Source organism: Gavialis gangeticus, unplaced genomic scaffold (assembly GCF_001723915.1).
Source record: "Gavialis gangeticus isolate Ggan-Ray unplaced genomic scaffold, GavGan_comp1, whole genome shotgun sequence".
NCBI classification, from domain to species: Eukaryota; Metazoa; Chordata; order Crocodylia; family Gavialidae; genus Gavialis; species Gavialis gangeticus.
The window spans coordinates 70,171,639-70,187,241 of NW_017729034.1; the positions used below are offsets into that span (position 1 = coordinate 70,171,639).

The 15,603-nt window shown below is 44.6% G+C and overlaps 1 protein-coding gene across 1 annotated transcript in view; it reads left to right on the forward strand.

The window, feature by feature from the left end:
- The window catches only part of AGPAT4 (1-acylglycerol-3-phosphate O-acyltransferase 4), a 222,095-nt gene extending 206,922 nt beyond the window's left edge, over positions 1–15,173 (forward strand). The window contains exons 8-9 of the mRNA XM_019526946.1: positions 852–1,050; positions 14,385–15,173. Coding sequence (XP_019382491.1) covers positions 852–1,050; positions 14,385–14,476 — 291 coding nt within the window. The 3' untranslated portion in view covers positions 14,477–15,173. The remainder of the gene's footprint in view (positions 1–851; positions 1,051–14,384) is intronic.
- Positions 15,174–15,603: the final 430 nt, after the last annotated feature.

Genomic DNA, 15,603 nt, shown 5'->3' on the forward strand with positions numbered 1-15,603 from the left:
ATGCAGCAGGAGCTGAAAAATCCCCAGACCAAACTTACTGTTTCTTTTCCCCATTCCCATTCTGAAAATAGCTTGAGGCTGGCAGACAGAAGTTAAAGAGGCTCTGTTTTGAAACCTCATCTGACCCTTTATGCAATGAAAAGTCAGATTTTCACCTGACTGGGCATTTTTTTGAAGTGGTCTGCAGTTGTGTACTTGTTTGGTCACAGCTATACATTGCTTTCTGTGACCAGATTGGGTGAAAATTGTCACTTTTTGTCTGTGCCCTCAATGCCCAGTGGGTTTAAAAGAATAGCATTCCTTGGAGTACAGGGCCAGTTGGCACCTACCTTGTACTGTAAGCCAAGATATGGAAACAACTTATATAAAGGACTGATAAAAATACAGCAGGAAATGGGAGGGTTTGCTACTGAACCCATTATCAGAAGCTGCTGTGACCTACCAACAGTACATGTCTGATGGCTGCTACTGGTGCAGTGGATAAGGAAGTGATTAAATATGCCCTAATGAGAGAATATTTACCCAAATAGCACAAGTGGCATTCCTCTCTTTATGTTGATCCACTAGGGTCTCATGAAAGCTTCAGACTTCAGAAGTCTTGGCTCCACTGAACAAGAGCAAGGAAGGGAGGGGAACTTTTAATGAGTGTATTAAAGGAAAGTACAGGAAAGCTCAAATCCTGTATATTGAGCTTTCATTAACCAGAAGTACAAAATTTCCAGCCATGATTTGATCTTTGATCTTCCTTTCAGGGTAACAAGTGTACAAGCAAGAGAAACATCAAAGTCTGAGAAAAGCTGCTTTTGTTGGCCAGTCAGGATTTAAATGTTACATCTCTTTGTTCTGTCCAGGATGCCATTCAGGAAGAATACTACAGAACAGGAGTCTATCCAGAAACTCCCATAGTGCCACCCCGGCGACCATGGACTCTTTTGAACTGGCTTTTCTGGGCCTTGTTGCTGCTATACCCTTTATTCAAGCTGCTCATCAACATGGTCAGTAGTGGATCATCACTGACGCTGGCCAGTTTTGCATTTGTCTTCATTGTGGGTAAGTTGTTTGCAGATGAAAAGATGGCTTACAAGGGGAATTCTCAGAAAGAGCAAAGTCTGTCTTCCTTTATTAGGTGCCTGATGTCTGTGCTGTAGAGCCATGTTTTACTTGGCAGCTCAGATGAGTGTTCCTGTCAACTTTGGGAAAACTTCCTGCAAGTAAGGTGAACAGGCTTTTGGGCCATGTTGAGTTGTTGGGTTTATTTTTGGTTGTTTTTTATTTTTGCATTAAAGGTGGCTCCAGACCAATAATTCAGCACTACACTCCTCCTTGTGTGCTTTGAAGAAGCCCAGATACAGGCTCTGAACTGTCCCTTCAACTGCTCTCCCTTTCATAAAAAGAAGCCTCCTGTTCTTTTTTTTTTTGTCATGCAAATCGAACCTTTTCTTACACAACTTAAGAGTATCCTTGGATAGTATCTGTTTGTATGAGCCTTGTAGTGTTCCCAGCTACCAAGATTGTTCAGACAGCACTGATGCTAAACAGTACAGTGCCAGATCTTGTCTGTTGCCTTCAATAAGACTATTCCCGTGGAGTTAATTTATTGACAATCTGGCCCATTAAATATGATCATTGTAACTAGCAATTGCTGTTGTCTTTTATTGCTTGTATTTGTTGTTCTCTTCTTGTTGGAGGAGATTTTTTGAAGAGCTGAATGCTAAGGTGGTAGCTACTATAGAAGACATCAGTTATGTTCAAGAGCTGCCTACAGTTTTATGCAGTTTTATTTCTACAGAATATGATGTTGGTCATATTTTGGGAGCCTGGGAAGAGCATTTAATTCTTGTTTATGCTGTTGTGACACTGGGATTTGTGAAGCTAACTACTGAGTGCATTCCTTCTGCTGATCTTGATGTTTTGTTTTTGGATCCAAAGAAATGCAGCCAGCCAATCTGACTGCTTATTTACATGGGTCATAGGTTTCAGCCAGTAATTCCTCCATCTAGTCCAGTGGCTTGTGGTTGAAATGGTTGTTCTCTTCAAAGAGGACATCACAGACTGCCCAAAGGGAGGAAGGGATTATCCTAAGAAAGGGAGATGCCCATTAGTTGCCCTCCATCTTGGAGGCTGTGACACCCTTGATCAGGAGATGGAGGGAATATTGTCTAGGTCTCTGGTGCTTTTGGAGCTATATCTTTCTGTCAGCACAAATCTTGGAATAGATTTTCTCTTGCAGTGGGTTATAGTCAAAGGCATTTCACATGTCTCAGCTCTTTTAGCCTAGGTACTTTAAGTTCTTCATCGCACTATTATCCAAGTCTCTTACAAATCTGTAATGTAGCTATCCTTGGAATACCCTGTGGGGTGGGGAAGGATGCATTCTGTCTTACAGATAGGAATTGCAGGGCAGAGAAATCTTAAGCACCTACATTCCAATGAAGTCTAGGCTGTGATCCTAAAAACCTCCAGGCAGCTGCTGCCTAACCTGGGAGGCAGCTGAATCCCAGAAGTGCCTCTGTTCTGACATTTAGAGCTCCCCAGGTATCTCTAGTTCTGCATCTGTGTATGTCTAAAGATGCTTCTGTCTTGACCAGGACTGTGCTGTTTGGTATCTTCCTCATGCCACCAGGATCCATCAGTTAGGCTTTCCTCTACCTACGGTCTCCGCAGGGCTTGATCTATCACACGTCTTTTGAAGGGTCTCCACCTCAAACAGTGAAGGCTTCTGCCTTCTTTCAGAGCATGACCGGGGAGGAGGAAGAGGTTGAATTCTTTGCATGTTGCAGTGAAACCAGTTTCCAGCTTCATTGGACCAAAGAATGAATCTGTATAGCTCAGTGGGCGAGGCACTCATGTGGACTCCAGCCTCAGGCTCCCAGGAGTGGTTGGTGCAGAAAGTCCGGGGAGCAGGCTGGTTGGGCCTTTAACCACACGGGTGATGAGTGAGTGGAAGCCAGGGCTGCTTTGTCTCATGGGAGCACCCCTTCACCACTAGGGTGAAGAGTTGCATGCTTTCTCCCTGGCTCATGAATCTTAAAATCTTCTGTGTAAAGAAGTACAGCATCAGCAGGAGTAGTTTGAGTCTCCCACCTTGGACTAATCTATAGCACCACAGTTTGGGCACTTTCCTGGGATGTGGGGATTTGAACCCCTTAAGGCAAAGGAGGAGCTGAATCTGGGAATCCCCCCTTCCTGGGTGAGTGCTGTAATGGCTGTGCTATTGCATAGAGTTGGAAAAAACCACCACCTTGTCTTCCTCTGGCAGCAAAGTTCTTGTTTTTTTTGTTTTTTCTTTTTTTCTTTCTTTTAAATAAAAACGGGTGCCTTCCAGTTCCACCAGAGCCTGGTCGGGAAGGTACAGAAGGTTGGCATTTAAGACCCACCCATGTTCTTCCCTATTGGCTATCTTTCTTTATATTTAGTCTCAGGTTTAGCTTCCCTCCGTCCCTCTCTCTCTCTTTTTTTTTTTTTTTTTTTTTCCCCCCCCCCCCCCCCCCCCCTTTTTTTTTTTTTTTTTTTTTCCCCCCCCCCCCCCCCCCCCCTTTTTTTTTTTTTTTTTTTTTCCCCCCCCCCCCCCCCCCCCCTTTTTTTTTTTTTTTTTTTTTCCCCCCCCCCCCCCCCCCCCCTTTTTTTTTTTTTTTTTTTTTCCCCCCCCCCCCCCCCCCCCCTTTTTTTTTTTTTTTTTTTTTCCCCCCCCCCCCCCCCCCCCCTTTTTTTTTTTTTTTTTTTTTCCCCCCCCCCCCCCCCCCCCACACACAACCGATGTGTTGTGGCTCCCATGTGAAGTGCCCAAATCTCTTGATGTACTGTACAGGGAGCCAGGTACATGATGCAGGGTTCTGGATTCCACGATGGTGGCCAGGCACCTAAAAACAAGCGATTGCAACACATTGTTCTCTCTTCAGATCAAGCCTTCTGTGACTGAGTCATATGATTCCCAAGTCCAAAGGTAGTGCCTTGACTGCTGGGTCATTTTTTCTCTCTGGAGAAGAGGAGCAAAAGAGGCCCAAGAAAGCTCCTGATTCTGCCAAGACCTAACAGGAAAACCAACCCTTTGTTTTCTACCCTGCTTAGTTCTTGTTAGAGCTCCCCCATGGTCCCAGCAGTTTAATAAGCTAATTTAATAAACAAATTGCCAAGACTCCTGTCTTGAGTGTGAAGCTGATCCTCAGGGTTGGTTCTTGGGTCTCTCTGCTGGTTGCTTGTAATACTAGACCTGAAAGCAATCTACAACAGCCTGCTGCAGCACAAATGAATGAACCATATCATGGGACAGAGTAGCAGCTGAGGGGCATTATAAGGATGGCAAGATTCATGGAGTGCAGCAGGCTGTACATTGCGCTTTTTTGCAAGCAGGCATGTCAGTCGCAGTTTGTGTGGTACTGTGGGGCTTAGTTTTTCAAATCCCTGCAGAAGGTGATTGGACTTGGCAACAACTGTGCATTCCTCTCTGTTTCTGATGACCCAGTGTGATGAAAAGAAACTGAATCGTGTGGGCTGGGATTGTTAACGGCGTGCAAGCAACTTAGCCTCCCGAATCTCATTGAATTTCAGTAGGAGTTGGGTGACTAATTTTCTTAGGTTCCTTTTGACTGTCCCAGCCTTAGAGGTTAACAACTAATCCAGCAGTTCTCCAGCTTTTTAGACACAAGACACCCTCGGAGAATGCCAGTTCTTAGCTTTCATTCTTTTTTTTGACTATGGAAAAATAACAGAGCAATTCTTCTTCCATTGCAAAGAACTCGGACCCCAGTGGGTCAGAATGTTTTTAAAACTGTGGGTTCCTATTTTGAAATCTTTGGGTTTATCTTGTGAATCATGTGTTTGATGTTTGTACCCTGTGGCACACTTTAAGGATCTTACAGCACCTCATGGTGCTGTGGCACCTTGGCAGAGAATTATCTGAGTTAGTAACTTGTAACCACTGCATTTGTTGTGATTACCTCTCATCTCATCTAAAATGCATCTCGTGTAAAGCAGACTGTTCTTGCTGATCAGCTAATACAAAGGATGCTGAGGTTCAGGTGAGCTTAGAAAGGCTCAAGCAGTTGTGGCTTATTAGAAAACTTCAACCTGGAATCTCTGCAAGGTATGGAAAGGTTTGGGAGTTAAAGGAGATTGAGACTTGAAAAGAAAATTATAGGCACTGCATTCTGCTTGTTGTCATTTTTTAACATCTCATCCATATGTCTTTTCCTAGAACTGTTTAAAAGTGTGGTTTCAATTGGTATCTTAAGTTGCATTCTGTTGGGACCTCTCCATTTGGGCTCTGCTGGTCACAGTGTTATGGTCAACAGTGGAGCTCCAGGAACAATTTGGAGAAGCTGGTCTGTCCTGTTTGCAGGGGCTCTCTTTGTCATAAACATGTCAGAACTCGGATGCTGCAGCTGGCTCTAGGCAGAGGTGCCCTCAAATAACACTATCATATACCCTGTCCCGTCTGTGGTAAAGGCGGAGGGCTCAGAAGCGAGCATGGTTCCAGAAACTGCCCAGCTACTAATAACAGTGGACCAACACACAGTTCTGGTGCTTCTCCTGACCCTATGTGCCAGTTAGATGTTCACTGGCAGATCCAACATGTAATGGGCGTATATTTTGTTAGCACAATGTGAACCACTTTGTTCTCCTTGACAGAGATCCAATATCCAACTGAGTTAACATCTCAGCCAGGGGAAGGTTTTATTATTGTGAATAGGGATTAGCATAATATATATATTGGAGACAATGCATTGCTTACACTTTAATGTTGTAATAGTCTTTTTAGTTTGCTAGGTGTTTTTCCTCCTAGAGTGTTGTTTTTATTTCCTATATTAACTTAAATACTTTAGACTAAAAGGTGGCATCAAGGATGCACGGGTGTATTTTTTCTGTGTGGTTGTTATATGTCCCACATTTCACAGATAAGCTTCCTGATTCCAAACCACCCCCGACCATAATAGCTGATCGTAGATTTACTGCATTTTATCAAAGCAGAGATTTCAGAACCCGGAGTATCATATCTTTCCATTGTAATGGGTTCAGGTAAGACACCCGGTATGAATAAACATCCTTTTGAGGGGAAAGAGATGAAGGATTGAGTGGTTCTCTTGCCTGTAAGCCACAATTCCTATATTCAACCTTGTCTTTTCCCTTCCAGATGCCCTCCAACCTGTTGTGTTCCATGAGTAACATGGATATTTGTTTGCAGTCAGTAACTGGGGCTCCTAATTAAAAGAATTGTAAGAGAAATGGCTGATCCTCTGGCTAAATTCAAGCAACAGTACTCGAATACAATAAAATATAATTGAAAGGCAACAAGAGTTTAAAACTGCCACACTGAAATACAGGCCAGGCAGTAGTTTGAATTCTTGTGGCCCCAAACATGGTGTATAACGGCACCACTAAACTCTAAGCCATCTACCCTCACTTCTCTATACAGCAGTAATAATGAAATAAGAGATTTGGCTATTTGTTATTATTCATAAAGACCTGTATCATGCCAATGCCATATCTGGGCACAGAACACAGACCCTGTCCAAAAAAACACGTGTCCAAGTTGTTTAGAAGTCTCAGCTTTGAGAAAAGGACATAAGCACTTAGGACCTGACATCCAGGTGACCTTCAATGAGTTAAGCACCTGAATAGGTTTGGGACTACTGAAAATGTTATCTGTTACAATCATCAGAAAGGGAAGAGCTCATAAAATCAAATTCTGGTAGCTCTAGTTACAGACCTCACCCTCTACCCCTCATGGACAGCAGTGGGGGGGTCTTGATTTCAGAGGGCGGTCAGGTTTGGTCTAGCTATATTTGCTGTTAGATAACTTGTATGAAACCCTGAGAGCAAACATTTGTGGGCTAAACATACTTCACTGGCAAAGAAGCTGTCAGCTGTGTTTTGGGGGGGAAGCTAGTGTCTCATGCAGAGGATTAAAGGATCGTTCTTGGCTTTTGAGGAAAAAATTGCTCTTAATTGTCTAATTCTAAAAACATAATGGCATCTGGGCTCTCTGGTCTGGCTCCAGTCCATGAAGGATTTTTTACAGGCAAGAGAATTATAATACAAAACCAGCATGAGTAATGACGAGATCTCAACTCTGCATGAGCTAGTGCATTTTTTTAACAATACGTGTGCCAGTGCTGTCACGAGACCTGATCCCATGGGCTGCAGTGCAAACAGGAGTATGCCCTTGGCGACTTACCTCCAACTCCACAGGTTGGCCTGGAAGAGTTCTTCAAAGGTCCAAGGGTGCTCTGTTCTATGTGGCAAAATTTGTTGATGTTGTTACAGTGCAAGGAGCCTCACTGAGGGTGAAATGGGTTCTCGGTATTGACTGTATATTAAAAAACTTAGGACATTTTTAAGGGTAATTTGCACAAGCAATGGAAGATAAATCCAGGGGGACTGCAAACTGGGTGTGGAGTTTCTTTGTGCATGTGCAGCTGCATGTTCTGTGCATGCAGCTTAGCCACACAGTCCTGAAAGTATTGCCAAACACCCCCTAATTTCCTCATGTGATTTTTTTTTTTTTCTCCCCCCCGCCCCCATTAGTATTTAAGGTAAAGCCACATATCAGGTCATATGGTGGCAGACACTTCAGCTTTTCAAGCATTTCACATCAGGCCCGTAAGTTAACATGGCTTCGATGAACTGCAGAGTAAATATGGAAGACTTTCATAGATCAACCTAAAATTCTCTGCTGTGTTGCTTACAACAATGGCTGTGTTGCGGAAGCTGGAGGCTAGGCAGGGAAAATATTTGTTTATAATAATTTTTTAAGTAATATTTACTACTAGCTAAGTTGTGCCTCTTCTTTGAGGCCAATCTATCACATGGAGCAAAATCATGTTTGTTTGCCCAGACTAGCTCTTGTATCCCTTTAAGTGAGTCCAGCGAGCCAGCACCTTACTGAAAAGACGACTGCAAGTGGCTCTGTAGATTGGTCAGCTGGTTTGTGACCACGGTCAGCAGCTCAGAGCTCAGCTCCTTTAAGTTCTATGGAGCAACCTCATCCAGATTGTCACCCTTCTCCTCCATTGCTTTCCCATTCGTTTCCTGAGGGCCAGTTGGCTAAAGATTGTCACCGGAGGCATCTACTTGCAGCAAATTAGGTGGACAAGTCAGTTATAGCCTGCTGGTACCTTTCCCTTTAATGAGAGAACAAGTTTCCATCCATGCAGGTACTTTATTTTAATAATCTTAAATATGACCAAGTTACAGCAGGGCTAGAAATACTCAAGGGGGGAAAGCAAACTGTTTAGGGGAGCATCAGAGGCATTGGAAAGAGAACAATGAAAATATCTTACTCATCCTCCTTCCTTGAAATACAGAGTAAAGCAAGAAAGAACCCAATTTGAAAGTGTGGCTTGGAATAGAACTACAAGTATCTGAATTTGCAATGAAAGGCCTTTTGAGTTGCATTTTTAATTTTTGCTTGTAACTCAAGTGGACTGCACAGGCAGTAGTATTCACTGAATTCTGTCTCGGGTTGCAAGAAAGCAGTGACTCGGAGGGTTGAGGACACCGGTAGAGTAAGCTTTCCTTTTGAAGGAGCAGCCCATTGAACCATTGCTGTTCTTAAAAAATCTGATTTGCTGTGGTTCACATCGTAGGTGTGTTTTTAAAAAAAAAAAAAAAAAGCATGTTTAGGAGCTGATATAGTTGCATGGTTTAGCACTGGTTGCATAGAGCAGGGTTCAATAACCTTCAGCCCATCAAATAACTTTGATATGCCCTGAAAAGTAGCTGGGAGCTTGGCAGCAATTTTGCGGCAGTGGTGGCGGTGAGATGACAATCAGCGTCCCACCTTTCATGCAAGCTGCAGTAATTCGGGCCACTACTCCTAAAAAGGTTGTCAACCCCTGGCACTAGAGAAGAATCCTAGTGTTTCAAGAGAAATTTAAAAAAAAAGAGAGAGATTTAGACTAGCTTTCAGGCATAAAGTGCCCTTTGTAGGTCTGGAAAGGAACTGGATACAGCCTGAGCTAAACACCAATTAGAACAACTGCTCTTGTCCCCGTAAGGATTTTTCATCAGCTCTGTTTTTAAGACTTTCTCATTGTCTGTTTAGTTTTGGAATAAAAATTAGAGTCTGGGTGGGGGCAGGGAGGGAAGAGATGAAAGCCTGCTTATAGAAGGGATGTTTATAACATCAAATTTAGAACAAAGAAGAGGCCATATTGGAATGGGCCACTGGCCCCTTGGGTGCTGTGTCCTGTCTAGCCTAGACGATAGCAAGTGTAAGAAGGTTCAGGGTAAGACTAGGAGATGCTCCTCTCCTGAGGAGTAATTTCTTCCTAAGCTCGTCACCTAGTTTATGTCCTGAGTTGAGGAGCGTACAGTCCTGTTTGTTTGGGTATTTTCATTTATCCAGACAAATGTACTGTTTGTTTGTTTTTTTTTTTAGACTCCTTAAGTGTGGTGCCTCACTGGCATCGTAGGGCACTGAACAAATTAACACTTGAGCTGTCGTTGGATGTAAAAGATTTTTCATCTGCAGCATCTGGAAAGGACAATTCACAGTTGAAAGCTGGGCAGCCAGTGGCTAAGTACCTAAAGGCATGTTTAAAAACCTGCATTAGTGGTCTAAGTCTCCATCAGTCATTTTCCCCTCCCCCTTTGGTGCTGGACTGCATTGTTTTACTGAACCTTTACAAACCAAGTCAGCGTAGTAGCTAGGATTTGGGTATTCCCACGCTTTCTCCCCACTCTTCCCTCCACTCAAAATGAGAGATGATCATGAGATATGTGATTCTCTAATATGAATCTGCACGCCCCGTAAGAACTGGAGTGCGCGCCCATCTGGCGTACCCTTTTAAGATGAGTGGTGTAACAAGTAATTTTTGGGTGCCCTGGGCTCAAGGGTGGCAGGGGGCAGCATGGGTTCTCTGCACACAAGCTGCTGCTGCTGCTGTGGTGTAGCATGGACTCCCCAGGTGCTGCCGTTCTGGTGCGCTTTAAATCGGCACCTGAGGCTGGTGCCTGCCCCGGTTACGCCGTACCCCAGTACAGAAGGCGTATGGCCTAATGTATGCATTACTCTCTGTGCGTTCACATATCTTAGTCCAGTCCTGTGGCTGTGTAATTGCACATTTGTCTATCTATGATCCAATACTGTGACTAAGCTGTTTAACTAATAGGCTGCTTTTTGCCTCCCACATTGTAGTGCTCTTAGAATTAGCCCTCCTGAGGGAGGGGGGAATGGCATCTGGGATTACCTGCGACTTCCCATGCATTTATGATGCACCCTCAAGTTGTACCATACATTATTGGTGGCTGCAGGCAGGTTGTCAACACCTTGGTGAACTTCCAGAACCCAGTCTTTCATGTTTTACTTGGGAGAAACTGTCTCTGATGGTTTTGCGCGAGGTGAGAACTAAGGCCCAACACTGGGCCTGCATAAATGGGTGTTTTAACTCTTGAAGCAACTGCTGTGTTCCCTAAAGAGGGTAAGAACTCAGCCTTGGTCCTGTCTTTGCACTCTGCCCATAGGCTGACTGTGTGAGGGGGACTGGACAAGCTCCCCCTTCCCCCATGCTGCCCTACACCATTAACAACCAAATTGTGATGCATCTCTTTAGAGGTAAATGGCTGTAGAGCTTCTCCTCCCCCTGCAGCTCACTGCCGCACTGCATCCTGTACCTCCTGACTGCATGAATAAAGCTTCTGAAAGGGAGCAGAGAGGTGGAATGGGACAAAGCTAAGGCTGTGCCCATACCCTCACAACAGCAGCCGTTCAGCAACCATTCTTGTGCCACATTGCTTGCCATTTCCCTCCTCCCATGTGTCCCCATTGGGCCTTGTTAGATGAGTTACCATAATGTTGATCAGGTAGTATAAATTTGAGGTGTCATTGGGCCAAATCTGGCGTTGATGTTCTCCATTGCTTCAGGAAGAATTAACTGAGCAGAATTTGGTTAAGCTACTTGTACATGGTTACACGGAGAAACTGGGGACAAGGGACTGGAACTGTAAAGTCCTAAGCAGGAATTGCTGTATTACAGCATCTCACCTCTGCTGGAACTGTCTTTGCAGGTTCCAGGTGGTCATCTCTCTGGCTTCATCCCTGTAAGATTAAACAGCCCCATAAATGGAATGAATCAGATCTGAATTCATTCTGACCTTCTTTCAGTACAGATTTAACTATCTTTTAGGGCATGTCCAGATAGCTAATTTGCAGTGCAGGTGGTTATTTTGACACTGGGAGATTCCAGTGTAAAAAAAAAAAACCACACTGGAAAAAGGCGAATCGGTGGACATGGTGGCAGTGTGCGCCACCCAAAACCGGAGACCCGGCTGGTCAGACCCATGCTCTGGCTGCCAGCCAGGCTCCCTGCTGGATTGCCACCTCTAGAGCCCCAGGAGGCCCCCAGGTGCTGGCCCCAGCCTCCCCTATCCCACCCCGGGCAACTTGCCGTGCACCAGAGTGCATGCGCGCAGGCGTTCCCTGGGGACAAGCAGCAGGATCACATATTGTGCCTTTGCTATTTGTCTCTGGAAAAATGCACGTGCTCTTGTCTGGATGTGCCCTCAGAGTCCACTCTCTTGTCCAGGTATTTTCTCCATTTGATTTGCAATCAAAGGCTGCCCCGCTCCCCATGAGATGCACAAGTCTATCAACTTGATTTCTTCCTTTTAATTTTTTTCACTCCCAAGGAAGGGTGTGTTGCAAGCCTCTCTCCAGCCCTGAGATAGATACCTCTCCTGAAAACTTTGTATTATAGCTTATTTACTTATCTTTTTTTTCCTCTAATTCTGGGTGGGGAGGAGTCCAAAAGCACCTTCCCATGTGTGTCCATCCCAATGGTTAATACTTTGACTTGTCTGGGCATTCCTATCTCTGTTTTTTGCATTTGGTACAACCTGTTTGACTAGCCATGGCCTCAAAAAGCTTGCCTGAGATTAAACAGGGAGAGCTAGTGGTCATCCATACTGTCAGCATCTACACACTTAGGGGCTCCTTTTATGCAACAGGATTATAATTTATTCAGTACTTAGCAACTCCTGGGAACCGTTATTGGCCACTTTTCACCTACTGGAGCAAAAGCAGATGCTGAATACTCTCTTCAGAGAAGACCAGTTATATTTTTAATTGCCTACAGTGCACTCATTTGAGTGAGCTTAACTGTAACATGGCCAAAAGGGAGCCATAGTCCATTTTGCAGGTGCCTCAGTGAGAGATGAATTGATAGTATAGGGAAGGATGTTAGGAGTTCCTTGCCTGCCTCAGATTGGTGCAAAAACAAGAGCATCACTAATTTATGAGCAAACTGCTCAGTATTCATAGGTCTTATCAACCTTCATTGAAGACCCTGGAACTTCCTTGGGATTCAGTGGGTACGGACTTGGCTTTTAAAAGCATGTATCTGTAAAATAAAAAAAATAAAATAAAAAATTGTGCATGAGTGCGCGCAGATGTCTGTCTTTCTCTTTCCTTTTCCCCTGCCCTCTCTTCCCCTTCTCTTCTCCTTTGCCTTTCTTTTTCTCCAGGACTCTGCTAGTTGTCACCTTGATGAAGGCTTGAATATAGTAAGTGAAATCATTTGAGCTTTGGTTGTCCCTTAGCCTTCAGGAAATTGTGCATGGTGGGGCTGGCTGGCACAAATGGGATAGATGCGTGCTGTGGCACCTAGTTTGTCACCTGAGAACACTGCATTTCTGGTGATGCACTACAGTATGTCATGCCCTTGAGAAGCAAAGGAAACTATTTGTAACCAACTGGATGCCTGCACTTTTTTAATTAAATGAAAATGCTTTTGATGTTTGCTCCATACTTCACCTTGTTGTATGAGGGTGCACCTGCTGCACCTCTTCTGTTGCTGAACAATCTCAAGTGGGGTCTGGCTGGTCTGAATGGCAGAGAGGCTTCTGCTGTGCTCAGCTCCCAAGTAAAAGTGCTTTGCAGGGGTGCTGGAGATGGCTCCCACCCATGAGAAGCTGGCAGGAGTTGGTCATGGATAAGGACCTTTAGTGGGGGGGAATGCAGAAGTGGTTGGGCTTGGCTGAACAGGATGTAACGAACTCCTCCTTTGCAGGGCTGAGGCTAGGGCAGAGGAGAGATGATGTAGGTATTATTTAGCAAGCGGTGATTGTTGACTGACTTCTTGTAGCAGGTCAACAACCTACCAGCTTTTTTTTCTTTGTCTTCACGAACCATTTTACCAGTTGTTTTCAATCTGTGGTCGGCAGACCCTTGGGGGTCTACAGACTATGTATAAAGGGTCTGCAGGCACCTGTAGGAAATGGCTTTTTTGTTTTTATAATAAAGGGAAACGTTCCATAATGATTCCCCCAGTAAAAGACCACGTAAAACAAAGGGCACCTGTGTTTCCCTCTGACTCTGGGGATGTTGTACAGAAGCTTGACCCAGTTGTAAGAGTCTTGCTGTCCATTATATTGGTTGCCAGTCGACTGAAATAACTGGAGAAGGCAAGGAGGTTTCAGTCACCAGCATCAACTCGGCCATGCTCAGCTGTAGCAGCAGCAGTAGTGGGTTCTCCAAGGTTGAATGACCCTGTGAAGCCAGTGTTGTGGCCTCCTATATCCAGACCTCATCTCATTGCAGAGGGAGCAGATAGGCTACTTGAGCTGTTGGTTATAGTGACAACCTTGAGAATCTTTTTAGTATGGCCCTTGCTAATGAACCATCAAAGAATACCTAGCAAACACCACCCATACTAGAGCAGTCTTAGCAAAAAGCTCGTACTCAGCTAAACCAGTTAAGAGACCGCAACACTTGCTTTTTCTTTCCGGCTAATGGAGAGCATAGCTAGATATTTCTTGAAAATGATTTCATTGTGTTTTTTGTCAGGGGAAAAGAGAGGAAACAAAATAAAAGTTCCCTTGCAGCCTACACGGTGCAGATGACCATGTGAATCCACTTGGCCAGTCAAGTGCTCACAGTGGAGTAAAACCACAAAATGGAAAAACAAGCCCCAAATAGACCTCCCTCTTGACATGTGGTCAGGGCTTTGGTGTACAAGCAAGTGCGCTAGCAATGATGATGTTCCCCATTAGACCGCTCTGGCTGCTTATGTTATCAGATGCCTGGCGGGCTGCTCACGAGGCCAGGGTGAGCTTGCTATGCTAAGAGGCAGGAGAGCTGGTTTCTCTTTCTGCCTCCTGTCCCTGGGTCTGCTGTGTGACTAGGCAGGTCATCCTACCTTTGTGACTTAAATGGGAGTTAGTGATCTTTGCCTTCCTCCGACCTCTGGCTGGAGAGTGCTGTAGGATGAGTGTTGTTAGGAATGCTGCATCACCATGCTGCTAATGTCAACACCACTCTCATTTTTATAACCTGATCTTTGTGGCTTGTATATTTTAATTGCTCCTTAGCTGACATGGGTGTTTCGGGTTTGTTTGTTTGTTTTTTGTTAAAATAACTTCCTGTCTTTCGCTCCCTCTCTTTGCAGCTTCTGTTGGTGTCCGATGGATGATTGGGGTGACAGAAATCAACAAGGGCTCTACCTATGGCAACAACGACAACAAGCAGAAACACAAGTAACAGCTCCAGAGACTGCTTCAATCCAAAGGGAACAGATGCAACTTCTGAAAACTTTAAAGTGCATATCATGGTCCTTCAAGTGAGAGGAAGGCAGGATGAGGTGAATGGCTGCTGTAGTTACCTGAACTTGTGCTCTTTATTTCTACTTCTTTCCCCACTCTAGGGTTTTGATCTGGATTTCCACAGTTGGTGAGACATGCACTTGTTCCAATCCCCTTTTCACACTGGGTTTGCGTGCATCTGTTTTGGCTGGTTTCGTATGACGTCTCTTGTAGGTTGAGGAAAAACATGCATCTAGCTTGAGTATGGCAAAAGGCTCACCTGGGCACTGGCCTGGGGGTGATGGCAGGCTCTTCTCAACCTGCTCTAAAGAATGGCAGACTAGGTCAGAGGAGACTTCATTCCCAGAAGATTAAGATGGATGCCTGTTTACAGCTAGACTGTGCATTCACAATGTAATAATGTCACTGTTAAATACAAGATGATGCTGCACCTGGTTACACTACAGTCTGACTGAAACAACCCTGCTGGAGCAAAAGAGTTTCAGGAGTTCCTCTGTATGTATAAAGCCTTCATATCAGATCCATAAACCAAGCTTCTGCTGCAGTTGGGCAAATGAGGGAGGGAAGAAAGTGTGTAAGAGTCTGTCCCTGCTTTTCAGTTGCATCATAGGAAGTGGAATTGGGCTTCAAGTATATTCAGCACAAGTCACATGTTCAGACTCTTCTCTCACTGTTCCAATGACCAGTTTTGGACTAGCCTGAGCCCACTGGCACAATGACCAGGAATAGGAGGAAGGCATAGACTGAATACTGCTGGTACAGGTGAAACCACCTAGTTTCTAGCTTGGAAAAGACTTTAAATACATGGAGGCACTGCCTGCAGCAGTAGAAGAGGAACCTAACAGCAGGCACAGTAACAAAGCAACCATAAGTGTGCATTAAAAAAACAAACAAAAACATTGCCCTCTTCCCCTCCACCTCTCCCCCCATTCTATCTATATCTTTCTCTTCTGTTGCTTCTTTGGGATATACATTAATTTTCCATTTGGTCTTGTAAGGGGGGGGGGAAGGGTTTAGTTTCAGCTCCCTGCAAAATTCAGCTCCCAGAGCAGTCCGTGATGGGAA